Genomic DNA, 26071 nt, shown 5'->3' with positions numbered 1-26071 from the left:
TCCTCCAGAAAACATGAGCCAGACCCCAGTGTGTCTGAGGACTCGCAGGAGGATCTGAGAGTAAAACAGGGACCCAGAGGCACACAGCCTGAGTCCTGCGAGGAAAGGCCTGCAAATGCTCCGAGTGAAGCTGAGGTTTCCACCCGCAGGCTCACTTCTGGCACCAGCAGGCGGGGGCCTTCTCTGAGGTCACAGCCAGGGCCGCAGCCGACACGCGGGGTTTGCCATCTTTCAGTCTATGGAGTGGAGACCTCGCTGGCAGGAATCGTAATTTGTTCTGTCTGGGGTTCTTTCCCTTTCTTTCAAGAAACATGATTGTCGAATGAGTCACCCGCACAGGAAGGCTGCCGGTGGACGGCTCCCCAGCCCGGGGGCTCCGGTGTGCCCGGCACGTGGACCGGAAGGCGGCCAGGGCCCCAGTTCCCGAAAGCACACTGTGAAGCTTGCATGGGCCCCGTCGAGACCCACCCAGGGTGGTTCTCCTGACCCCTCAGCCTTCCGACAGCACCCGTGGGAGCAGCCGGACAGGCAGCAGGAAGAACCGCAGGCACTCTCCTGGGAGGGGCTTCTGCAGGAGTCCAGAGCAAGCCCCCCAGGACCTCTGGTCACCGGGCGAGCGTGTGGCCCGAGGCACAGAAGGGGACTGCCCATGGGAGGACGCGCGCTCTCACCCACAGCAGAGCTGGGGAGCCCCCTTCCGCTGTTCCAAACTGATATGGTGGCTCCAAGTCCAGGGGTGCGGGCCGCCTGTCCCCGGGGTTGCGCCTTCTCTGCACTGCCCCCAGGCGGGCCCGGCCTTCCCTGGACAGCTCAGGGACCCTCTCTGCCGCCTCCGCGGCGCTGTGGGCACCTGATCTCTGAGGGCAGTGTGCGGGGCTGGAGCACCTGCTTTCCCGGCGGGTGGGCGGGCGCAGCAGGAAGGGAGCCAGACTCACATAGTTTCGGGCCTGCATCACGGGGTGGGCCCCGCGGCCAGGCGCCCCCCCTACCCCCCGTCCACCCCGGGGCGGCTGTGGCTCCTCTCCGCGGACCACAGCCGAGCCTGGCCCCAGGTGGGGGGACGCACAGCCCCGCAGCTGCCCGTGCCCGTCAGCGGCAGGCCAAGCGTGGCCGCCACGGATTACGGTGGAGCCAGCTGTCGCCGCAGGGGGACAGCAGGCCGGACGGTGACTCACACAGGCCCAGGTTGGGGAAGCTGGCGCCCACCTCTCACACCAACCTCAACCGGGGACCATGGCCAGTTCACATGGCTATGAGAGGCCATGAGGGGAGACCCCCCGGGCCCCCAGCTCACACGCTCCCCCGCCAGGACGCACACGCCCCCCCAGGTCCCATTCGGGGCAGCCCCTCCCCTCCCTCAACCAAGCCTGGCCCCCCAGCTTTGTACGTGTGCCTGGCGTGTCTGGTCTCTGCAACATCTGCATGGGGTGGGCCCGGGGGCTAGGGGAGACCCCGCAGTTCCCCAAGGCCACAGTCCACACGGCTGATGGAGACGGTGGGCATGGAGCACTGGGCCAGGGGGTGGTGGGCCCCAGAGGGGCCGGTGCAGACCAGACCTCACCCCCGACCGTGTAGCACCACTCGGCTGAGGTCCTCACACAGAGCCCCCTGCCCGCCCTAGCTGGACTCACCTCCGTGATGATGAAGAAGTCGTCCCCAGGCTCCCCCTGCACCACAATCTTCTCTCCATCTTCAAACTGCACGGGCTCCAGGGCGTCAGCCACCGTCAGACGCTCCCACTTCTCCAAGGATGCTGGGGGTGGGGGACACGGGGGGTCATGGGAGGCTGGGGCGGTCCCAAGGCCAGCGCCCCTCCCCAGACAACCTCAGGGTGATGAGGCTTTGCTAAATCACGAGGATGAGCAACACAGCAAATTTCTGTGCAGGAGGCACAGGCGTCTCCACAAGTGAGCCGGGGCCAGGAGGCGGACGAGGGTGCAGAGCCCGGGCTGACCGTAACCCCGTCAATCACAGGTTCAACGTAAACACCGTGAACGCGGGGCAGTGGGCAAGAGTCCAGCCTAACGTGTGGTGAAACGCTTTCATCTTCGAGAGAACAGAGCTGCCTGGATTTTTGCAAACAATGTAATTGCAGCTCAGCACTCAGGCTGCTCAGGGGTTTAAATAATTCAGAGGCTGAAGCGATTTGCTGTTTATAAGACGCCATTCAGCAGCCCCAGAGAGCACAGGGCTGAATGTACATTGTGACAGAGTCACGGACTGCCTTCCATTATTTTAGGTCAAGATACTTCATTCCAATGGCACGTTTAACGCTTGCAGGTTCTGTACCTTTCCCCGCTCCCTCACACCTTCCCTCCCCATCATTATCCACTCTCAACCCTCTGGAAGGAAAAGCATAATAACAAGCCCCTTTTATAAAGAATTAATGATCGCCTGATTGCTTCTTTCTTGGTCAAAGAAACTTTTCTGGCCTGCACTCATCAGATGTACTTATGTAGGTCAGCCGCTAAAAACAGAGAGCAGACCATCTATTTCAGGTCTCGCCTAGGAGGGGGATTTCTCGGCTTGAAAAATCCTGCCAGGGCCCCACGTCACAAAGGACAGGCTTCTGACTGAGCCCGGGCTGGAGCGGCTTCGGGTGGCGGGGGGGCCTGGCAGCAGGCTCCCCGCCAGCCGCCACCCCGGGCGGGACCTGCCCCGCGATCCAGGCCCGGCACCCGCAGGAGGCGGCAGGGCCACCGCGTGACCGCAGGCGTCTCTGGCAGGGATCACGGTTTGTCCCTGCGAGGACACCAGTGCCGGCAAACGCGTGACTGGCGCTTGGTCTCCTTCCAGGGCAAGGGAGCCTCTGACTTTACAGCCTCGGGCTCAGGAAGCTCACTTCCTGCTGTTTGATCAGCAGGTTTTTCTATTACACTTGAGACCTTGAACGTCCCAAGGTCGGAGAATAGGGGCTTCCTCCCTGACGATGCAAATCCCGGGAGAGAAGTGTCGGGAGAAGCTGGTGGGCGACTCCTTGGCCCTGACCTCCGAGGTGGAAGCTTCAGGGCACTTTTGCTGCACTCAGCTCCCTGGGCTCCAGGTGTGTTCGGTCAGCCCACGTGGGGTCACCCCAATGCCACCCTTCTGGGGGAGTCTCAATGCTGCTGAGGAACTTGTTGGAAGCCCCACAGGAGATGTCGGAGGCACCCCAAGGCACCCCCAGGCGCAGCCGAGCAAGCGGCAGGCACAGCTGCCGGGAAGGGACCCGCCGGGGGCGATGCTTCAGGAGGACACGGCCCTCGGGCGCTGCTCCCAGCCACAGCCCACCAGCTCTGAGCCCAACCCACTCCTCTCCCAGGAGACCTCGCGTTCCTGCCCCAGCCTGCAGTCTGCTTCTTCCCGGGGAAATGGGGTTGGGTCGTCTCTGCTCCCCCCGTGAAGCCCGAGGAGATGCAGGGCTGCCCGGGGCGGGCCTGCCACCGCCGCCCCACAGGGACCCACCTGCCCCCACCGCTCACAGCGCCCGGGGCCCTGACTCCACAGTCATGCCCTTCCCGTTGTGATGTGGAAAAAATAATCAGAACATTGGAACGGACGACACAGGCAGCATCTGTCCTGAATGGAATCGCAGAACCACTTGGCCACGACCGCTTCGGAGCCGCTCCTCACAGGCACACCATGCACTGACAAGACCCAGTCCCTCTGTCTCAGCCTGAGCTCTCTCCTTCCCCAGAGGCCACGGCTGTTCAGGATTTGGGGGAACTGTTTTTTAATCTTAAAGGGTTTGGTTAGCTTCTTCCCAGCGGGTCTCACACCTTCACTGTAGCCCCGCTTTGTAAACTCGACGCAGCCTGCCAAAACTGTGCAGACACGCACGTGTCTCTGACCCGTCCTGACACGTGCTGACGTGCGGCGGCCTCGTCCACGTGCCTCACTGGAGGCAAACCTGTGCCACAGACACCCGGGCGCATCCCTTCCTGTGATGACAGATTGCAGGTTCTTTCCATCTTCTTGTCATTGTGGGAATTGCTGAGAGGACCATCCTCAGCCATGTCCCTGTTTTTTTACTAACCATTTTAAAAACTGAAGTATAGTCGATTTTTATCCATCATCCCTGGGAGCTCAGATGGCAAAGAATCTGCCTGCAATGCAGGAGACCCGGGTGGGGAAGATCCCCTGGAAAAGGGAAAGGCTACCCCCTCCAGTATCCTTGCCTGGAGAATTCCATGGACTGTAGAGTTCACGGGGGTGCAAACAGTCGGAGATGACTGAGCAACTAACACTTTCCCTGGTGCTTGGCTGACAACGCTGTGAGCGTCAGGCGCACGGCAAAGTGACTCAGTTACACCCTTCTGTTCTGTTTCAGAGCTTTTCCCCTACAGGTCATTACAAGACACTGAACACAGTTCCCTGCGCCCTCCAGTAGGACCTGCTGGTCATCTAGTTTATATATAGTGACGTGTATCTGCTAATCCCAAACTCCTGATTTCCCCTCCCACCCCACCCCCGCTATCCCCTCTGGTAACCATAAGCTCATTTTCGATGTCTGTGAGCATCTTTCTATTTTGCAAATAAGTTCATTTTTTTAGATTCCACATATAAGTGATATCACATGGTGGTTTTTTTTTGTCTTCCTGACTTACTTCACTTAGTATGATAATCTCCATGTCCATGAACGTTGCTGCAAATGGCATTATTTCATTCTTTTTTATGGCTGAGTAATATTCCATTATGTATATACACGTACCTTATCTTCTTTATCCATTCATCCGTCGATGGACATTTAGGTTGCTTTCATGTCTTTGCTATCGTGAATAGTGCTGCTATGAACATGGGGCACACCCATCTTTATTATAGTTTTGTCTGGATATATACCCAGGAGTGAGGTTGCTGGATCATGTGGGAGCTCTGTTTTTAGTTTACTGAGGAATCTCGTACTGTTTTCCATAGTGGCTGCACCAACTTACAGTACCACTAAAAGCGCAGGAGGGCTCCCTTCTCACACCCTCTGCTAAATTCATTTGATGATAGCAGTTCTGACCAGTGTGAGGTGGTACCTCACTGTAGTTTTTGTTTGTGTTTCTCTGATAATTAGCAAAGCTGGAAGCATCTTTTTCATGTGCCTGTTGGCCATCTCTGTATCTTCTTTGAAGAAACGCCTATTTAGATCTTCTGCCCATTTTTGATTGGGTTGTTTGTTTTTTTTTATATTGAGCTCTATGAGCTGTCTGCATATTTTGGAAATTCATCCCTAGTCTATTGCATCATTTACAAATATTTTCTCCCAGTCTGTAGGTTGTCTTTTTATTTTGTTTATGATCTCCTTTGCTATGCAAAAGCTTTTAAGTTTAATTAGGTCCCATTTGTTCATTTTTGTTTTTGTTTCCATTACTCTAGCAGATGAAGCCAAAAAGATATTGCTCAGATTTATGTCAAAGAGTGTTCTGCCTATGTTTTCCTCTAGGAGTTCTATTGTATCTAGTCTGACATGTGGGTCTTTAATCCATTTAGAGGCGTTTTGGTAGGTGGTGTTAGGGAATGTTTTGATGTCATTCTTTTTTTAGGACTTGTCTGTTTATGCATATTTGGCTGGCCGGGTCTCTGCTGCTTTTGCTTGGCTTTTCTCCGGCTGCGATGAGCGGGCTTCTCGCTGTAACTCCTCTCATTGCGGACAGCAGGCTCCGGCTCCACGGCTCTTGGGCTTCAGTCCTCACGGCTCCCGACTCTGGACACAGGCTCCGCAGCTGTGGCTCTGGACACAGGCTCTGTAGCTGGGGTGCACGGACTTGGCTGCCCTGTGACATGTGGGATCCTCCTGGACCAGGGATCGAACCTGTGTCTTCAGCATTGGCAGGCAGATTCTTTACCACTGAGCCGCCAGGGAAGCCCTAACTTCATTCTTTTACGTGCAGCTATCCACTTTTCCAAGCACCACTTACTGCCTTTTCTTCATCACATGTTCTTGCCTCCTCGCCATCCTAGTGCCGCAGAATCTGCTCCTTTCTTCCCCTCCTCAGCCCACAGGTTCTGAGACAAGGAGGCTGAACCTCACTTGCCACCTACACCCACAAACCTGCATCCAGCCTGGGGTTTAAGGCTGAGACCTTCCCCCCCGAACTGTTTCTGGACCATTATTCCCTGTGGTTTCCTGGGGCCTCAGCTCTGAGCCGACACTTTCCCCAGGAGGTCGCCCTCCTGGCCCTTGATGGGAGTTGCTCAACACACACTTACTCACACCCCAGCTGGTTAAAACGATGCGGAATTCCCAAGTGCCCCACACAGGCATGGAGACTTCGCACTGCTGGGCGACTGGGCCAGGATGACAGCGCTCCGTCCTGAACCTCAGAGCAAGGTCCAGACAGCAAAAAGATGCTGCTGGGGGCACTTTCTGACACTCCCCACTGCCAGTGGGGACGCGATCGACGTGTCTGTCAGACCCCAGGACGAGAAGAGCAGGGGGAAAACCCACAGAGGGAACCCCCAGACAGGTCAGGAAAGACACTCAATACAGGGGCACATGTGAGACCTCCAGACAGACCAGCGTGGGGAGAGCGGCTCCGATGACGGACAGACGGACACGCACAGCATGGAGGGATGGAGGCAGACACAAGACAGTGTGTGTGTGTGTTCACGGGAACCCACATGCCTGCATGCACAATGAGTGTGTGTATGGTGGGGGGGGGGCACTGCACGCATGTGCGCACATGTGTGTGCGCATGTGTGTGCACATGTGTGCGCGAGCATGTGTGTGAGCACGTGTGTGCACGAGCATGTGTGTGCACATGTGTGTGCGTCCCAGGTGCGCACGGCGTGTGGGTGGGCACACACCCAGGATGGAGACCTTGCTGAGAAATTCCTCGTACATCCTGCGCTTCCTCAGCGTGCTGCCCTGCGGGGAGGAGACATAGAAGGTGTTCAGAGGGCTTCACACCCCAAGCCCTCCCACGTCCTCCAAATCCCCATGTGACCCTGAACCCCTGAGAGGAGGCCCTCGGGGCATTCCGTGTCCAGCAAGCCCCTCAAGCAAGGTGGGTCTGAGGGGCTGCCGCCACGGGGCCCAGGCCGCCCGCTCCCCCAGGGTTTCACACAACGCACGGCCTTGCCCAGACTCAAGGGAAGGGGCACCTTGGTTTCCTCATCTGGACAACGGGGTATCCTAATTCCTGTCCCCACAGGATTCCATGAAGGCTAGGTGAGCAAACATCAGTCAACTGGCCTGGTGGGGGGACCCCAGGCCCCTAGCCCCGGGGCTCCGCCTCCCTGTCAGCCCCTATGACTCCGTGGTTCGGGGCCAGATCAACATTGTAAAGGCAGCGTCTCGATTCCAGAATTCTGGAGGTTCCCAGCCTGCCTCCAAGAAGCCCAGAGACTCCCCAGGGCCCCTTCATCCAGCAGAGCCCCCACAGGGCTGGGATCCAAGACCCCCTCATAGCTGACTAAGTAGGCAGGGATGCAGTGGTGGCCGTGCAGGGGACACAGCATCCAGGTGGTCAGTGGCAGCACCCAGGGCTCGTGGGGCCCTGTGTGTCCGCAGGCGGCAGGTCTGGACACTCACAGGGGCAGCTTGCTCAGCTCAGCACAGCCCCCAGCCGGAGCTGAGCCACCTCAGACACCACCGGCCCGGAGAAAGGCGTTTCTTTGAAGGATAATTTATGTTCCCGATGACCTCCCAGCAGCTACGCCCTCCCGCTGGAATGCAGGCGTGTTTGCCCGGCAACCCCAGACATTAAAGCCGCCACAACCGGCCCATCCGTCTCCTGCCGCAGGACGACAGCTGGAGGCGGCTGCCTGGGACCCTCGGGCGGTGAGACCCGCCTCCCAGGCCGACCAAGGCGCCTCCTATCAGAGCTCTCCTCCAGGGTAAGGCCGGGGGCCGGCCAGGACCCCCACCTGGGGGCTTGTCTGCCGGCAGTCACGGAGGGCTTCATGCCTGGTGAGATGGCACTACGTGGACCCTCGGCGCCAGGACAGGGTCTGCCCGAGGCCACGGGGGGAAGATGCCAGGCGCCCAGACCCGCGTCCCGAGTGCTGCTTACAGGGACCCAGGCCGCCGGGAGGAGCAGGCCCTGGCCCCTCTCAGCTCTGCCTCCCTGGTGCCTGCGGCCTCAGCTTCCACGTCTCTGTGCTGGGGTCCCGTCGGGCCAAGACCACCTACATCCCCCACCCGCCACCTACACCTCGAGGCCCCTGTGACTCCTCCAGCCGCCCTCCATCACACCCCGGCCCCCCAGCACAGCAGAGCTGGACCCCCACTGACCCCGACAGATGGATGGGGGCAGACCACGCTTCCTGACGGGGCACCCCACCCCAGCAAGGGGCATGCCCTCCCCCAGCCCCGACCGCCTGGCACAGGCCCGAGGCCACCCCGAACCCACTGCCCAGCAAGAGGCTCCTGCTGCTGCACCCCGCGGGCCCAGGGGCAGCGTCTGTCCTAAGACGGAAACCTAAAACGTCTGTAAAGTACAGGTTCCCCTGCCCTGCCCCCCCCCCCCCCCCCCCCGCACGGTCTGAGCCGACCTTGAGGACAGGCAGGGGACCCGGGTCCCAGAGGACAGCAGGGATCCGGCCAAAGTGCACACACCCCGGACAGCACTGCCCGAGGCCCCTGGAGGCTCCCGACCCCTGACCCCTGACCCCTGAGTCCAGAGCGTTCACAGCGCTCCTGCCTGCCGGGCAATCAGGGCGCGGCTCGGGGGAGGGTGCAGACCCGCCAGGCTGAGGAGGCATCTACGGCGGGCAAGGTGACTCTCCAAGCTGGACCGACTGCTCCGAGCGCCCTTTCCCCTACACACGAAGGCCCAGCCGGCCCTGCAGCGTGAAATGAAGCTCCCCATCACCGGGCCCAGCTCCCACGAGGAGTGGGCCCCAGGCCCCGCTGCCCCACGTCACAGATGGGAGCAGGGGCCCAAGCATGTGGGGTGGGGGTCAGGACACGGTTCCAAGGGTCTCGGGTCACCCCAGGCACGTGGGGCTCTGGAGCCCCGAGCCCAGCCTCTGCACCAGGATTCTATACTCATCAGCTCCAGCTGGGGCCTCACGTAAGCGTCAGGGAGAAACGGTCCTGACTTGGAGGAGAGAAGTCTGGGGGTGCTGGCCCCTGTCTGGGGCCCCAGGGTGAAGGCCCCACTCTGCTCGGAAGCGGCGGGTGTGGCTGGTCTCACCGAGCTCCATCCATCTGTCTGTACCGCGCAGAGCAAGGCCACCTCCCAGACGGGCGTGCTGGGGTTCAGAGGGGGGTGGTCCTCTCCCTGGAGACACCAGCCCCCACCCGGCGCCCCCCACGCATGTCCAGCTCAGGGTCCATTCATCGCTCGGCAGGCACACCCGCGTCCGCCCAGGCCGCGGTCTGATGCAGAAACGGACGCTGTCACAGACACTCCCTTCCGAGTGGGCCGCACTGTCATTTTCCTCCTGAAACGCAGGGCTCCGCCAGCTCTGGGCACGGCCGCTGCTATTCTTAGTGCCCAGGGATCCAGAATTAAAACAGAGGAAGCGCCGGCTGCCTCGGTGGTTTGGGAACTTCCCTGAATATAAGGTTCCAGCCACAGAAATCCCACAGCCAAGAACGACTCGGTGCAGATGGCGGTAAGGGAACAATGGCTTATGCAACGGGGCCAGGTGCACCGGAGCAGCCAGCACGGGGGAGGGTGCCCTCCAGGGGAGGCAGGACCGGGCAGGTTTGAGACCAAAGAGAGGGGGCTGCATTCCACGAGGACGCACCTCGCTGGGCAGGGCAGGGCAGGGCCTCCAGGCACTAAAGCAGCCCCTGCACATGGCAGGCGCCCAGCGGACGACCCCAGAGCGTGCGGACGAGGAGCCCCCAGGACTGAACTGACCCCCCTCCCCAACCACAAAGGATCCTCGAGCGGGGCCCCCGGGACGAGACCGCTCTGCAGGCTCAGACGGGACTGAGTGCACAGGGCCTGTCCTAAATGTCCCGGAGCGCCCCCAACCACAGCCCCCCGAAGCTGCAGGGCCCAGCTGGTCTTTGGGCGGCGACTGAGGCCTGAGGGCCCGTGGCAGGGGCACATGCAGCCCCCAGGTCTCCCGGCAATGTGTCCCCTCGGTGACCTCCCTCGAGGCTGGCAGGACCCCTGGATCGCAGGACCACAGGAGTCAGACACCGTCACCACCCGCTGGGGGCTGCCCTCAGCCCAGGCCCTCCAGCAACCCCCTGACCAGCTCGGAAAAGCAGCTGGGCCAGCAGTCACCCCGGGTGCAGACAACAGCCAAGGAGCATGACTCCCTCGACGAACCAGCACTCAGCTCCCAGGGGCCTCGGGCCAGGGACCTGGGCCATGAAGGGACTCTCCCAGACCAGCACGGCCGGCCAGGGCCTCCCGGCTCCCCTCACCCTGCCCAATCCAAAAGGCTCTCCACCCTCACCTGGAAGCCCCGGCGGCCCTTGCCACTCCTCTGCCCACGCTCCTGCAGGGGCGCCTGGTGCAGTGGGAGTCAGTCCAGGAACCCCGGGGGCAGAGGGCCGGAGGACACAGCCCTCCCAGCACCACCCCCGCCCTGAGATCTGGCATCCTGGCCATCTCCCTGCTGGTCCACACACACCAGCCAGGCCTGCACCCCAGGACTTCTGCAGCAGCTGCTCCCACTGCCCAGACACTCTCCTCCTGGACGGCCAAGGGCTCCCCACTGCAGGCCTCTGCTCAATACCACCTTGTCACAGGGGACCTTGGGGAGGGTTCTCCAGGGCTTTCCATAAAACAGCGGGCCTGCCCCCGCCTGCCCTTTCTGCTTTATCACCCTCTCTGGAAACTGTCACCAGGAGCCAGGTTTGCCCTGTCATCTCCTCCACCAGCACGTCAGCCTCCCCGTCCCCTGGTGGGTCCCAGCACGAGACTGAGTGGGCATGGGAAGGTGCAGCCACTTCTGCCTGGGAAGGGCCCCCTCCGCCCAGGAACTCATCTCCAGAGCCTTCTGTGAACACTGGCCCCATTGCTCCCGACAGCCCCACCGTGGCCTGCACAGATGCGCGCGCCTACACCCAAAACGTGAAGAGAAGAGGGGGCTGCACGTAAGGAAATATAAAATGACTGTCGCCCAGTAAGGAGGCCTAGCAGCCCGCAGCCTGCCCAGGACTGTGGTCCTACTGTTCCTCTTGGGAACTCACTCCACCACCTTGAGCAAAGTTACCTTATGGTACAGAATGGCAGCTGGGGCGCCAATCATCACAACCACATTCCAGACCATTGTAAGGAGAATGGGAAGGAAAGCAAATGGGCTTGCCCAGCTGTCTGCCTGCCTTTGGGTAAATTTCCAGAACCCCCTCAACACTCACCCCCCATCTCATCCCTACTCACCCCAGCTGGACACGACCAAGGTTCCTATGAGATGCTTGGCGGGTGTCAGACTCAACTGGTGCCCTCCCAGCCCTGGTGGAGCCTGCCCTGAGGCACCACTCGCTGGCTCACCATGAGGATACGCCGGTAGCTGTCCCGGTCGATGCCCCAGAGCTTGAGGTCCGTCTTGGCCTTCACGGTCGCTGCCCTGGGGGTGCCATAGATGAGGGCCAGCTCCCCGAAGCTCCCACCTTCACTGATGCTGGTCACCCACTCTCCGTTCACGTACACCTGCAAGGGACAGGGGACAGTGTCGGGGGCCTGGGGGTCCCCCACCTCTGTGGGGACCTCTCGGGGGTCCCCCACCTCTGTGGGGACCTCTCGGGGGTCCCCCACCCTCTGTCCACACACACCTGCAAGGGATGGGGATGGGGCCTGGGGTCACACTGCCACTTGCTGCATGGGGAGCCCTCCACAACACCCCCCGGGGGGGCAGGAGGTCCCTGCACCCCCACACGCCTCGCAGGCGGTGGGACGCAGCTGTGCTCTGCCCTGCCCCGGACCAGCCAAGGTGCCCACCTCATGCCCAGCCCCGCCCGGATCAAGGCTGGACAGGCACAAAGGTGGAGACCCTCAGCCGTCAGTGCCGACGCCGGCCAGGCCCCAGCGGACGCACCGCTTAGGACCCCCACCTCCCGGGCCAGGTCACACTCTGCTCCTCACCAGCCAGAAACAGCCGCCTGCCGGGCCCCAGGGCGGGGGCCACCCCTCCAGGCATTATCCTGCTGGGACGCACGTGCCCCACCCAGGCGGCCCCCTCCAACCCGGCGGCCTTGATTACAAGCTGCCCTCCCGTCCATCCCAGGCTCCACGCAGCAGCCAGGCCCTTGCTCGCCTCCACCCGCGGGCCCCGCAGCCTGGGAGGAGCCAGGCCCCCAGAGTCCCTGGGACCCCCCACCCCTCGGGTAGCGCCCAAGCGCCCACGCCTGCGGTCAATGGGAGCGGAGGCCAGCGCCCAGGGCTGAGCCCAGAGGCGGACAAGGCTCCCTTTCAGGCAGCGAGGGCGGTGGCCCTGCACAGTGTGGCGACTATGCATTGACCGCAGGTCCGCGTCCTGCCAGAATGGCCCGGATTGTTCATTATGTGGATTCGCTTACTATCAACTAACACAACCTCTGTTCATCTCCTCGGTGTCAATGAGCTTAAAGAATGGCTCCCATTGGCAAAAAGCGTGCGTGTCGGGGAAGAATGGATTACGGCGAATCATGGAAGCAATTCTTATGGACTCAATGACGCATTATCTCGACCATGACTGAGGCTCAGAATCGCCAGTCTGTGGGCGCCACGCCGGTGATACTGCGTGCGGTGTGAGCAGGGGTGGGGAGAAGGGCTGGCCCGCTGAGTACAGGGTGTCAGGGGGCAAGATGACATGCAACCCTCCGGGAGGCCCCCCAGGCGGGGACCTCCTCCCGTGAGGCAGGGTTTGTGTCCTCCGGGCTCTCGACCCAGCGTCCCGGAGGCTCCGGTTTTCCCAAAGGGACCAAAGTCCATGAAGGGGCAGTCATGGCGACTGGGGCCCATGGCTGGCCCTCCGCACATGGGGCTCGCATGTGCATAGACCACACGGGGCTCGCGGGTCCGTAGAGCGCACACAGAGCTCGTGTGTCCGTAGACCACACGGGGCTCGCAGGTCCGTAGAGCGCACGCGGGGCTCGCGTGTCCACAGAGCCCATGTGGGGCTCGCGTGTCCGTAGACCACACAGGGCTCACGGGTCCATAGAGCGCACGCGGGGCTCGCGTGTCTACAGAGCCCTCTCTGCCTGGATACAACCCCACGTGTGCAGCGCTGAGCTCTCCCGCCACCCAGGTCAGGCGCTGAACGTCTCCGGCACCAGGATCTCCCAGGGCCCTCCCGCACTCCATGCCCGAGGGAGCCTGCAGGGCAGCTGGCCTGGGCCCCGCGCGGCCTTCTGTGCGGCTGAGCTGAGTGCTGGTTTGGTCCGCGGTTCTCACAGCTGCACTACCACTACCCATGGCCGATGGACGCCGCCCAGTCTCAGCTCTGACGTGGCCACGAACCTCCCCGCGGGTGACCCAGCGCCTCCTCTCTCACGCGTGAGGCAGCACCCCCAGTCTGCACCAGCTTGCCCTCCCTCGGTGCTGCTGCGCCCGCCCCTTGGCACTGGGTCAGCAAAGTGCCACGGCCTTGGGGGACCGTGGGTCCCGGGGGGGTGTGCGGATCCCCTCAGCCTCGGGGGAAGAAGGAGCCACTGCCTCGGGTGCCTGTGGGGCAGGCCAGCCACCCCATTACCCCCTGAAGAGACAGGGTCCCCCAGGAGCAGGGCAGGCACTCAACAGCCCCGCTTCCCCAGGGTGCACCCCAAAGAGCGGGCAGGCGGCTGCCACGCACCCCAGCAAGGGCACCTGGGCCAGAGCGCGTCCCTGGAGGCCATGAGGACCCCCTTCCTCACCAAGCCCCAGCCACATCCTCAGAGGCATCAGAGAAAAGCATTGTGTGGAGCCGAGGAGGGGCCGGGCTGCCCCCCGGAGCACAAAGGGCCATCCTTCTCAAGACACTGGCTGCTGTCAGCACAGCCGCGCAGCGCCCGGCCCCACCCCGGCTGGCACGCAAAGGGGCTCCTTCGGGCTTCGTTTCATTTTGCTGTTCCTTCTTGTGAGAGGGGAGTGGTGGGAGGCTGCACTGGCTGCACCCACGCTCCCACCGCCGCTGCAGGGTCTCCAGCCTCACCTGGCGCCCCCAGCTGCTGTTCCCGTTGGTCCATTCAGTCGCTGTCACCCCAGGTCACCCCAGCACCAGGGGTGGCCCACATGTTCTCACCACTGGCTTCAGCAGCGGAAAGCACACGGATTCCGGTTCGCAGGGGCTTACTGACCACCAGTGGGCAATGATTATCCAGATGCGATCGTTCTCAAGGGCTTCCCTGGTGGCTCAGCTGGCAAAGAATCCACCTGCAATGCAGGAGACCTGGGTTCCATCCCTGGATTGGGAAGATCCCCTGGAGAAGGGAAAGGCTACCCACTCCAGTATTTCAGCTAGAGAATTCCATGGACTCTATAGTCCATGGGGTCCCAAAGAGTTAGACACGACTGAGCGACTTTCACTTTCACTTTCAATTGTCCTTAAAACAAGCCGCAGGCGCCAGAGAAAGGAGGGAGAGGATTCAGGGAAGAGTCACCGTTCGGGGCTTTCACGGACGCAAACTCGTGTCCAGCCTGAGGGGTCCCGTGCAAAGACCAGGGGTGAGGAGAGCTGGAGGCAGACGGGACAAGACGTGCAAAGAGCCCGAGGCAGGACTGGACTCGGATCCGTATGCATCAAGACCACATGGGGGGCCACGAGGGGAGACCACATGGGGAGGCCACGAGGGGGCCACGAGGGGAGGCCACACAGGGAGGCCGGCACAGGGAGGGGGCACAAGGGGGAGGCCATGTGGGGAGAGGTGTGTCTTGGGACCACTGAAGGTTCTGGCAGGGCTGAACCTGGACACACCTCCTGCGACAGCTGGAGCCCAGCTCGGGGCAACCAGAGGGCAGCAAGGGTCAGTGAGGGGTGCCCCAGACTTTGACCAGGTCACTCAACAGGTGGTGAGCAGACCAGATGCACAGCGTTACCTGGAAACCTGCTCCCCAACAACGACCTTCTGACTCAGAGCCCCAGGGGTGCGGCCCAGGATGTCGGCAGGTGACGCTGACGCCCGCCCACCACAGACCAGCTCTCGTCCCAACTTTGGACAGAGGTGGAGGTGGTGGCTGAAGACACAGGAATCTGCTTAATGACAGCCCCAAAGCAGAACCACCGTCAGCAGGGGGGCTTCAGAAGGTCCCAGCCCCACCAATCTAGACAGCCAGGACACACAGGGCTGCCTGACCGCCTGCTCCCACCCACAAGGACACTTCAGTTCAACATGCAATGCCACAGAAAATAGAAAATCCATTGAAGCAACTGTTGGGTAAGTGGAGACAGTCACTGAGAGATCCACTCACTGGAGGGGGTGGTGTCCTGCAACCTCAGACCCACCCCTCCCGCAGGTATTTCCCACGTAACCCGGAGCCGCCGGGGCGAGGAAGCAAGCCAGGCATGCCAGCCGCTGTTGTTTTTGGTTCCACAGGTGATGAGGAAAAGTTAATGGCCCAGCTCCTCCGCGTCCCAGGCTCCGGCCACAAAGAGTGGGGGCATCTGGGCGGGTGAGTCCAGGTCCGCGGCTGCTCTTCCAGGATAAACCGGGTCACGAGCCTCAGGCCTCTTTGACCCAAGAGCCTGGTGGGGTAGGGGGCTGACTGATCCATTTCGCTTGAGAGCAGCTCCCCGAGTCTCCCTGCTGGACCCCGTCTGCAGAGCCCGAGCCACATGGGTGATGACGTGGGGTCAGCATCCTCTCCCCAAGTGACCGGCCACCAGCTCGGTTCCCTCCGAGGACCCGCCACACTCCCGGGCCTCCCCCGCCCTCCCCCGCAGAACTTACACTCCCCGGGGGTCCACAGGCAGGACCCCATCGGGCCCCCACCCCGTCTGCAGGGCCGCATGCTCCAGGGTGACCATGCAGCCCGTCAGGGGCCCAGCATGGGGTGTGCCTGAGGGCGGTGCCCTCCCCAAGCTGTTGTCATGGCACCAGCACCACGGGGGGCTCTGGGTCACCTGTCCCCCAAATCCAGAGCAGCCTCTGACCACAATGGGGTCTCCAGGCCCCCCGCAGAGACCCAAAAGGGTGAAGGGCCCCTAGTCGCCCCCTGTGGGTGAGATGCTACAGGAAAGCTTCACAGCTGGTTTGGGGCCACAGCTGCCCTGCACCCAGGAAAGTGACCAGTCAGCAGACGGCACCCAGAGCAGGACACCCAGGTCCCCCATGGCCCATCGTCCACAGCAGTGCCGGTCACGGCGGCAACCACACAGGCGGGCATGATCACTGATGAACAAGACAGGGGTCCTCCCCGTGACTCGGCGGACAGGCTCAGGGCTCTGCCGCCTGCTGCAGCGTGGACCAACCTGTGGAGGCGACGCTCAGTGGGATAAGCCCAGCGCAGGGCAGACACTGTGTGATTCTGCTTCTACAAGACCCCGGGAGGCGTCAGGTCCACAGAGATGATGGAATGTGGGGGATGGGGGCAGGGGCTGGGGGAGGGCCCTGGGTTAGACTTTAATGGGGGCAGGGGCTGGGGGAGGGCCCTGGGTTAGACTTTAATGGGGACAGAGTCTCAGTTTGGGAAGATGAGAACATTCTGGAGATGGTGGTGGGAGGGCCATGTAACAGTGTGAATGTGCTCATGGACCCAAACTGGACACCTAAAGGTTAAGACGGCAACCTTTACGGTGTGTGTACTTTACCGACTAAAAAATAAAAACCAGAACACCAGGCAAGCAGACTGACTGACAGTGACCCATGGAACCAGACGGCCTGGGGTGCCCCGTCCCCCGAGGCGCCCCCACCTCTGGAGGCTGGACGCGGCCGTGCCCACAGACGTCTGGTAAGGCGGGAGGGGCCCTGGGCGGGGGCAGAGCCGGGTGCAGCAGGCGCCCCCCAGGAGGCCCCAAAGCCCCAGGTGCCTGGAGGGCCGGGCGGGGAGGAACAGCGCTCCTGAGCCACGAAGCTGGCCGTGGAGTGCCCTTCCAAGTGGAAATGCTATGTTCCATGAATAAAACAAATTGGGAGATATTTTTATACTTAGGAGGACGGATTATAGCTCTCGGCGGTACACACGCTGCGGCTGGCACTGTCCGCATCTCCCTGGAAAACCGTAATTTAAACCGAGCTGGTGCTTCTGGCATCCGCTCCCCCAGCCGCTCCCCCAGCACACTGCTGGGCGGGGGGCTCTGGAAGGCCACCCCAGGCCCTCCTGTTAAAGGCCAGGGTGGGGCCTCCGAGGGGGGCCCGGGTCTTGGGGGCTTCAGGGTCACAATGCAGTGGACCCGGCCTCTGCTCCCCACGCCCTTACAGAGGCCCCCAGAACCCTCACACACAGCCAGTCCCTGGTCCGGGGTCACTTCCCCACCCCTGAAGGCAGGGCCAGAAGCACAGCTCCAGGCCGAGAAAAGCTGCGATTCAGACCCGGAGCAGAGATGACTGCCAGGGTCATGATGCGTCTGGCCACTCTCTCCCCCGGGTTCCTGACGGAGCACCTCTGGTCCTCCACACGCGGCCGCCCCCAAGGCCCACACCACAGGCTCCCAGCCCGCCCCGAGCCCACCAGCTGCTAGAGGAGCCTCTGAGGCTGATGCAGGGACGGCCCTGCAGTCACCACCTTGCCCCGTCTGGGCCGATGGCCCAAGCTGGAGGCCGCAGCCAGGAGGCAGCATCCGCCCACGGGGCCCGAGCGTCTGGGCTCTGGGAGCCAGGGGTGAGGGCTCCATGCTAATCTCCTGGGGGGACAGAGAGTAACACGCAGCTCAGGCGTGCGGGCCCAGGTCTGCGTGGAGGACGCGGGCCGGGAGGCACGTCTCATGGGACCCCAACACCCTTCAGGTTCCTAGAAAGACAAGGATGGGACTCTGGGCCACGGGGCGTCTGTGCCCGCGTCTGCTGGCTGGGGAGAACCCAAGCTTGGTCGTCTCAACTCTCAGGGAGCCCCATGCTCTGGGGGAGCCCAGCGGCTCTGGGGGAGCCCAGCAGGGTCTTAAAGGATGGACAGGAGTTTGCAAGGCAGAGCAGGAGTAAGAACGGGACAGGATGGCCAGAGGCTCACTGGGAGCTGCCTTCTTGGCCGTCGCCCCCACCTCCACGCACCCCGAGGGCAGGGCCGTGTCCCCAGGAGTGCATCCTCAGGGCTCCGCAAGCGACCAGCATGGGACAAGCGCTCGCTGGACGTCTGTGCCAGAAAACGAGGGAGAGACAGGGAGGAGGAGAGGAGAGGAGACGCAGAGGCCGAGGAGCGGGAGGAGCCTGCAGAGCTCAGGCCCCGAGCGACCTGGGCCCGGGCAGCGCGTCCACAACCATGCGGGGGCCCCAGGCGGCCAGGTCTGAGGTGCTGCAGCCTGTCTCTCTGCGGCTGGCTCTGTGACTGGGGTCGGAGCCCAGCCTGCGGCCTCCCCCACCACCTCCCCCAGGGCCCTGGCCTCCGGCTCCTGCCTCAGTTTCCTCTGTCGGGGGAGACAGGACAGCCCCCACCCGAGGCCCGAGCCCGGGACAAGAGAAACCCCGAGCCCGTGAGGCTTGCCCAGAGGTACCGACACTGCCACCTCTGCTGCCACTGGCCCCAGCAGCTGAGGGCCGCAGCCACGTGGACACAGACTCGCTGCTGGGGGACGTGGAGGGCAAGTGCCCCCCACCCGGACACCCAGCTGGCCGCCACCCCAAGGATGGGCAGGCGGTGGGAGCCAGCGGGCTCCGTCTCTCGGAGGCTTGCACAGGGGTGTGGGGGCTGCCACCCCAGCACTGGTGTCCTGGGCCCAAGTCTGACGCAGGGGCCTCGAGGACATCCTGACTGCGGGACCCCGGGACAGACTCAGCCTGTGTTTGGGGGGCAGGGAGCTCCAGTCCGCATGGAGCCAGCCTTAAACAGACGCCCCAGGATCAAGTGCGCAAGCTGGACTGAATCAGGGCCACAGGCAGAACCTCAGGGGAGGCGGACGGCTGGAAGCCCGCGTGGGGGACAGGCTTACCAGGCCAACGGGGAGGCGGGAGAGGGCGCGGGAGGGCGGACGGCAGCTCAGGCTGAGCCGCACTCGGAGGAGCCCGCGGGGGACCCAGGGAGGTCAGGGCTCAGCCCTGGGCCAGGTAATGGAGGAGGTGCTTCTCCAAACAGAGCCTGGGCCCCCCCCACCAGAGACTGGGCAGTAAAGAGGGGACATAGAACAGAATCAGAGGGCGTGACATCCCAGGAGGAACGCAGCCTGGTTCCACCACAAAGGCAGAGCCACAGGGCCCCTGGGCGTCTGAAGCGTGGGAGCGCCCGGGGAAGCCGTGGAAGCCTGCCAGGTCGTGGGCTCCTGGCTGCAGCAGAGCTGCCTCTCGGGGCCCCGGGACCACGGTCAGCTCTGTGGGAACTGACGGCAGGGGCCGTGGCCGGGCTGACACCAGCCGCCCTTACCCCACTGTCTGCTCGGATGTGCCTAGAGTATCGTATACGTGAACTCTATTGCTTCAGGACTGAAAAACTGGAAACACATCACCCAGAACGACGTTCTCTAGACCTGAGCGTGGGCACAGATGGGTGCTGCTGTCCAGAGGACGCTGGGGATACTCACGTCCACCTCTCCCTGGTCAATCACGTAGAAGTTGTCCCCTTCGTCCCCTGCGAGGGAGGGAAAACAGAGACATGACGTGAGGAGGCGGACTTTCGTCCTTCTGCTAACAGACCATCTTACGACGCTACTTCCTACACCTCTGCCAAGCAAGGCCGGGCCTCATCCATCTTTAAAAATCTTTAAGTGGAAGCTGTGTGTACGAAGGTGGTGAACACAGTGACCTACTTCACACTCGTCGGGAAACCGTTACCACAGTCAGGCTGGCAGAGCGTCCTCTCCTGACGCCGCTGCCGTCTGAAGTCCATGGCCGTCAAGTCACCAGGACTCAACACAGCGCCTCAATTTTTTTAATGACAAGAAGGTCCCCCGTGGCTCAGCGGTAAAAAGAATCTGCCTGCCAATCTAGGAGAGACACGAGCTCGATCCCTGGGTCGGGAAGATCCCCTGGAGGAGCAGATGGCAGACCACTCCAGTATTTGCCTGGATAATGCCATGGACGGAGGAGCCTGGCGGGCTGCAGTCCGTGAGGCCGTAAAGAATCAGGAAGGACTGAGTGCCGAGGTTGTCAGCACGTGTTAACACACACTGACTTGTGATATGGGCTGTTATGCAGGGTCCTAGTGACCCGTCTCAAGGACAGACAACGAGAGTTTCGTGACAAATATATTCGTAAGTGAAGAACCAACCCTTCGCAGGGGTTCCGGCCCCAAGGAGGAGAAGCGGGCGGCGTACCTTGCTGTATGACAGTCTCCCCGGCGATGTGTGTGACAGGGAACATGGCGTCAAATATGTCGCTGCAAAAGAAACCATGGCGTGTGGGGGCCATGGGGGCGCTGGGGGCCGCCCTGCCCTCCCACAGTTCCTGCTCCCCGGCTCTGAGGGGTTGAAGACCCCGGGGACCTGCTGGCCCTGGACTCAAGACCCCCTGCTCTGCACGGCCTGAGGATTTATGAAGACAGGATCATTCGGGACAGACTCCACTCACAGAAGACAAAGCAGATGGGGACAGTTCCCATGAGGACACGGCAACCAGTCCTGATCCCTTTTCTACCTTTTTCCAGGGAAACACTTTCCATCTAAGGGAGTCGAGATGCTGGACACAGAAATGGGAGGAAACTGGACTCTCTCAACTGCTCACTCGACGGGCACAGAGGCTCGAGGCTGGCGCGGGGTGTGCCCATCGGGCAGCCGGGCTGTCTGTCTCCCGAGTCTGACGTGAGACGGACCCTCAAGCAGGACTGGGGTGCGGGGAGGTGGGGACGCCCTGTCGACCGGAGGAGCAGCCACGTCCGCCCAGGAGCCTTTACTTCCTCCGGACGGCGACCAGATGCTCAGGCCAGGGTCCAGAAACTGAGATCCAACCACCAACCACCATCCCTGGGGAGCTCGCCCACCCCGGGCACATGTCCCCCAGAAGAGAAGCATGACGCTGGGCCCCCTGGGCAGGGGGGTCTCAAGGGTCTGGGAAATGGGTCAGTGGAGGAGCCCCCAGGAAACACACACAGAGCCAGGGACCCAACCTGCCCGTGCCCGCCCAGTCCCCGAGCCCAGGAAACACAAACACATCTGAAAGCCGTTGCTTTCGTCTATTTAAACGCTTGTCTCCCTGGAAGAGGAGGAGGGAGGAGCAGGTGAAGGAGGGTGGGGCGCGGGAGCCCCTAGACCGACCCGCGGACGCCTTCCTCTGCTTGGCTGAGTCCCACTTCTGCCTGCAGGCACACCTCAGCTCCCCGAGCCCCACCGTCCCCGACACTGTCGGTGGGAGTGCAGATTGGTGCAGGCACTAGGAGAGCAGTATGGAGGTTCCCGAAAAAGAATAAAAATAGAGCTGCCATATGATCCTGCCATCTTACTCCTGGGAGCGGGACCAGAGAGAATTCTGATTCAGAACGACACGTGCGCCCCAACACTCACAGAAGCACTAGTTACAACAGCCAAGACGTGGAAGCGACCTAAGTGCCCACCAACAGAGCAACGGACGAGGACGACGCGGTGTGTGTGTGCGATGCAATGCTGCTGTTGCTTTTGTTGTTCCGTTGCTCAGTCGTGTCCCACTCTTTGTGACCCCACGGACTGCAGCACGCCAGGCCTCCCTGTCCTTCACCATCTCCCAGATCTTGCTCAAACTCATGTCCACTGAGTCAATGATGCCATCCAACCATCTCGTCCTCTGTCGTCCCCTTCTCCTGCTGCCTTCAATCTTTCCCAGCATCAGGGTCTTTTCTACCCTGGAATATTACTCAGCCATAAAAAAGAATGCAAGAATGCCATGTGCGGCAACATGGATGTATTTGGAGAGCTTTAGGCTAAGTCAGGTAAAAAAATACCATATAATCTTACTTATATATGGAACCTAGAAAATACAACACACTAGTGAATATAACGAGAAAACAGCAGACTCAAAGATATAGAGAGCTAGTGGTTACCAATGGGAAGGGGGACAATGTAGGGGGAGAGAAGTAAGAGGTACAAACTACTATGCAAAAAATAAATAAGCTACAAGGACGCACTGCACAACACCGGGAACACCGCCAGTATTTTGTAGTGATTATAAGAGGAATATCACCTTTAAAAATCACAATCACTATGCTGCACACCTGGAACACATAATATTATAAATCAACTAGACCTCAATGAAAAAACAGCACTGGTGAATCCCAACTCAGTACATTTCTGGGGGAAAAAATCACGCAAATGGAGCTGTTCCATCTTGGGCTTGTTATTCTCAGCCCAAAAGTAGTTTAAATGTTCATCACAGCTAATTCCAACAGCACAGACATTTTGGTTTTTGTTTATTTTAAATCTAAACCCCACTGCCCAAGTGCCATTTTAAAACAAGGCTAATTCTTGACTTGCAAGTAAATGTTTACAGCACATCCTGCCGGTAAGTTACTTGTTTTGACCTTGGAAACCAGACGTCCGAAGCCACCACAGTCAAGCCAGTGGCCAAGGCCGCTGAGCGAGGTGCCTGGGAAAACAATCCCGAGGTTAGGAGGGAAGGAGCCAGCCAGGGCGGGGGTGGGCCTCGGCCCTGAGATGCCCCCGGCCCTGGGGTGGGCGCTGGGCATGCCTGGTCCCGGCGCCTGGAGCGTCCACCCCAGGAGGGCCGTACCACGCTGCCACCTCTGGGGCCATGAAGGGCTCCCTGCCACCTGCTGTCCCCATCCTGGCGGAAGCCAGACCCTAACCCTGCGGCCCTGGGGGCGTGGGCAGGTTGCCATGGAAACCAGGCCTTCTCTGGAGGGCCACCTCTGCAGATAAGGAACGTTCTCTTTGAGGGTCAGAGAACCCCCCACTCCTGGGGTGAAATATCAGCCAAGTCCTTCCAGCCTCTGTGATCCGACTTCAAACCTGCTCTCAGGACGGCTGGCCTCCCAGATTGGACCACATGGAGCTGGGGGCCTGGCGTGGCCCCAAACCCCAAGGCCCAGCAGAAGGGAGCTGCTGTGGCTCGGACAAGCCTGGGTGGCGCCGTGGCCCCCGCTACTTCCAACGGTCATGCCAGCACCGCTGGGAGCCACCCGCGTCTTAAACCCCAGATGCAGATTTGTGGCCCTGAGTTCACAGCAGTGGGGATCGCTCTCATTAAAGAGTCTTCCCCTTCTCCCTTCTTCCCTGAGGTCTGGTGATTGTACTGAGATTTGAGAGGGGGCTTCCCTGATGGCTCAGTTGGTAAAGAAACCGCCTGCAATGCAGGAGATGTGGGTCCGATCCCTGGGTTGGGAAGATCCCCTGGAGAAAGGAATGGCAGCCCACCCCAGTATTCTTGCCTGGAAAATACGATGGACAGAGGACCCTGGTGGGCTACAGTCCGTGGGGTCGCAGGGTCAGACACGACTGAGCGACTAGACCACCCCCACCTCCCATTGCACATTTTCTCTCACAACATGGAGTCCTGAGGTGTGTGCACCTTACACCCCAGGCAGCGTCACGCCACAGAGCCCATCCTGTTTCGTCCGTGTTTTTCAGGACCATGTCTGGCTGCTTCTCACTGTACCCTCACACGGCAGAGAGAGAGGCTCTCTGGTGTCTTCTTTAAAGAATATATATATTTACTTACTCGCTGCGCCGGGTCTTATTTGGATCTTTAGTTGCAGGACATGGTGTTTAGTTTCCTGACCAGGACTGAACCCAAGCCCCTGAATTGAGAGGGCAGAGTCTCAGTCTCTGGACCACAGGGGAGCCCCTCAGTTCTTCTTATAAGGGCATTAATCCCATCATTGGGGTCCCACCTCACCTAAGCCCCACCCCCTCCCAAACGCCTCCACGGAGGTGGTTAGGGCTTCAGCAGATGACTCGGGGGCACACAGTTGGGTCCAGAGCATCCTCTGCCAAATACTACCATGAAGACATTCAGACCTTCTGTCCACAGGAAGGGGGTCCGGTTTGTTTTCCCTGAGGGTCAGCCTATGTGCCCAACATCCACTGATCGCTTCATCCGGGGTTTACACTTACACGGCACACATGCTGTGTGTCTGTTACGGCCTGATTGGCGTGTCCCTCCAAACTCATTTGAAATTCATACAATGCGCAGGGCAGCTTTCTCATTCTCTATCTTCTGAAGTCACTTGTAAAAAGGATGGATGGTTTGCTAAAGTTTTGACAAAATTCATCCAGAAAACCTCCGGGACCTGTGCCTCTTTGCAAAGGGAGGTCACCACTGAAATTTCTGAGTGTTCTATTGATTGTTCATGGGTCAATGGTGGCCCTATTTTCAAAGTTAGTTCCCTAATATTTAAAAATTGAGAGATCTATAAATATCATAAATTTTGGTTTTTCTTTGTGTTAGGTAGTTACAATAGGGAAAAGGAGTCCAAAATGGCAGTGGCTAAAAGACAAGAAAGGGAAAAGCCCGCAAAAATAGAACAAAAGAAGGTCAAAGGAAGGTCCAAGGCCCGCAGTGAGGACTTCAGGCAGAACAGCACTCCAGACTAAGCGCAATTTGCATAGGGCAGGCCCCAGGGGAAGAAAAAAACATAAAAAGAGAAGCCAAAAGTCTCTCCCTCTCCCTCCCTCTCCCTCCCTCTCTCCCTCTCTCCCCCTCTCTCTCCCTCTCTCCCACGCGCTGGGGCGCTCTTCTCTTCGCATCTTTGGATCGACGTGCCTTCACGCCTCAAAGATGGATAGGCCTGCCATCTTCTAAATAAAATAGAACTGTAACACGGAGCTGTAACACTGATCTGTCTAAGAGCTATAACACGGTCTGTTCGAGACCTGAGAGCTATAACAAGGCCTGTCCAAGACCCGAGAGCTGTGACCCGCCGAGGGGGCTTTAATGTCCGTCACTCCAAGTCTTTGTTGTGACGAGACAGAACCGTGGAGCATACACTCGCCAGAAATTTGGATGGAAAAAAAAACCAGGAATATCTAGCAACACGGGGCCTTTGTTCTCACGAAGCAAGAACTCCCCAGCTGGCAGGGGCCCAGCCTCTGTGTCTGCACGACCCCCCCCCGCCCCCCCCCGTCTCCGTTTGCAGCCCCGCCCGAGGGTTCCTTGTACAGAGGGGGTGACAGCTATGCGTGTGGCCTTCACGGCGGCGGAGGGGGGGGTCGTCCCTGTGACGAGTGCTCCCTCGATGGCAACCAAGGAACCTGCGGCCGCCCTAAACGCGCCTGAAGGGACCCTGGGGCTGAGCGTCCAAGGAGCCAGCCCGCGGGCATCGGGCACCGCCCCGGGCAATGCAGGAGAGCACCCAAGATGGCGACAGCCCTGTCCGCCCCGACCGGGAGCCACCACGGCCGTTCCTGCTGGCTCCAAACTCTGTGCACACAGGGGCTCCTTCACCCAGCCCCAGGAAGGACGCCAGCAGCACACTCTGCGCCCCGGAGCTCAGGCAGTCTCGTGATCCGGTTATGACTTTCTTACTCCCTTTTATTGGCTGACATTTCTGATATACTGCTGAACTGCTGCTGCAGGTGGCCTGACAGGTAAACACCCCCCACCCCCACCCCTGCAAAGAAACCTGCGGAAGCATAAACTGGTCCAAACAGGTTGGACCAGTTCTCCGGAGCGAGGCCACAGGAGTGCACCCAGACCGAGGGAGGCGCCCACAGCCAATGGGAGCCACGCCTGCCCCCTTCCGAGGAGGACACGGCGGGTGGGGTGGCGAGAACCCCTGCACCCCACCCCCGAACCCCAACAATCTGCCTTTCCTCCAGCATTCTGTAAACATGGGGAGGGGGAGGGGCAATTCTTGTGACTTTGAGCAAAAGTGCTGTGACAGGGACCACGGGACCACCTCCAGTCCTAAGGGGGAGAAACCTGCATTAGCAGTTCCAACATTTCTGTGTCTTTATTTCTTTAAATTCTTTATTCTGAAAAATGTCCAACTTTCCGAAGCACGGGGGTGGGGGGTGTCAGAGCCAGGATGTGTGTTTCTGCCCCCCGCTGGTGAGGTCACAAGAGCAGCACAGAACAGGGCACAGACGCTCCTGCCACGGGCATGCACAGGGCGCACACATGCGGGGACAAGGACCAGGGCGACTCGAATTTAAAAAGTCCTCACGGATGCAGAAAGCGCATTCGAGGCATAGAGTGTTTTTTCCGACGTCGAAATGATGCCAGAAAGGGGAGGAGCACACCTGACCTGGAAGCCGCCGGGCGGCTGCCCTGGGCCCACGGTCAGCGTTACTC

At 60.6% G+C, this 26071-nt stretch overlaps 1 protein-coding gene across 1 annotated transcript in view; it reads right to left on the bottom strand.

The window, feature by feature from the left end:
• PRKAR1B (protein kinase cAMP-dependent type I regulatory subunit beta) overlaps nucleotides 1-26071 on the bottom strand; it is a 68713-nt gene that overhangs the window by 10738 nt on the left and 31904 nt on the right. Inside the window, exons 5-9 of the mRNA XM_043455605.1 lie at nucleotides 20170-20231; nucleotides 19438-19484; nucleotides 11370-11528; nucleotides 6772-6832; nucleotides 1632-1753 (exon numbers count right to left, since the gene is read on the bottom strand). Coding sequence (XP_043311540.1) covers nucleotides 1632-1753; nucleotides 6772-6832; nucleotides 11370-11528; nucleotides 19438-19484; nucleotides 20170-20231 — 451 coding nt within the window. The remainder of the gene's footprint in view (nucleotides 1-1631; nucleotides 1754-6771; nucleotides 6833-11369; nucleotides 11529-19437; nucleotides 19485-20169; nucleotides 20232-26071) is intronic.

Source organism: Cervus canadensis, chromosome 32 (assembly GCF_019320065.1).
Source record: "Cervus canadensis isolate Bull #8, Minnesota chromosome 32, ASM1932006v1, whole genome shotgun sequence".
Classification (NCBI taxonomy): Eukaryota; Metazoa; Chordata; class Mammalia; order Artiodactyla; family Cervidae; genus Cervus; species Cervus canadensis.
Note: the sequence above shows the minus strand (reverse complement) of the source record. Positions and strands in the feature narration are given on the sequence as shown.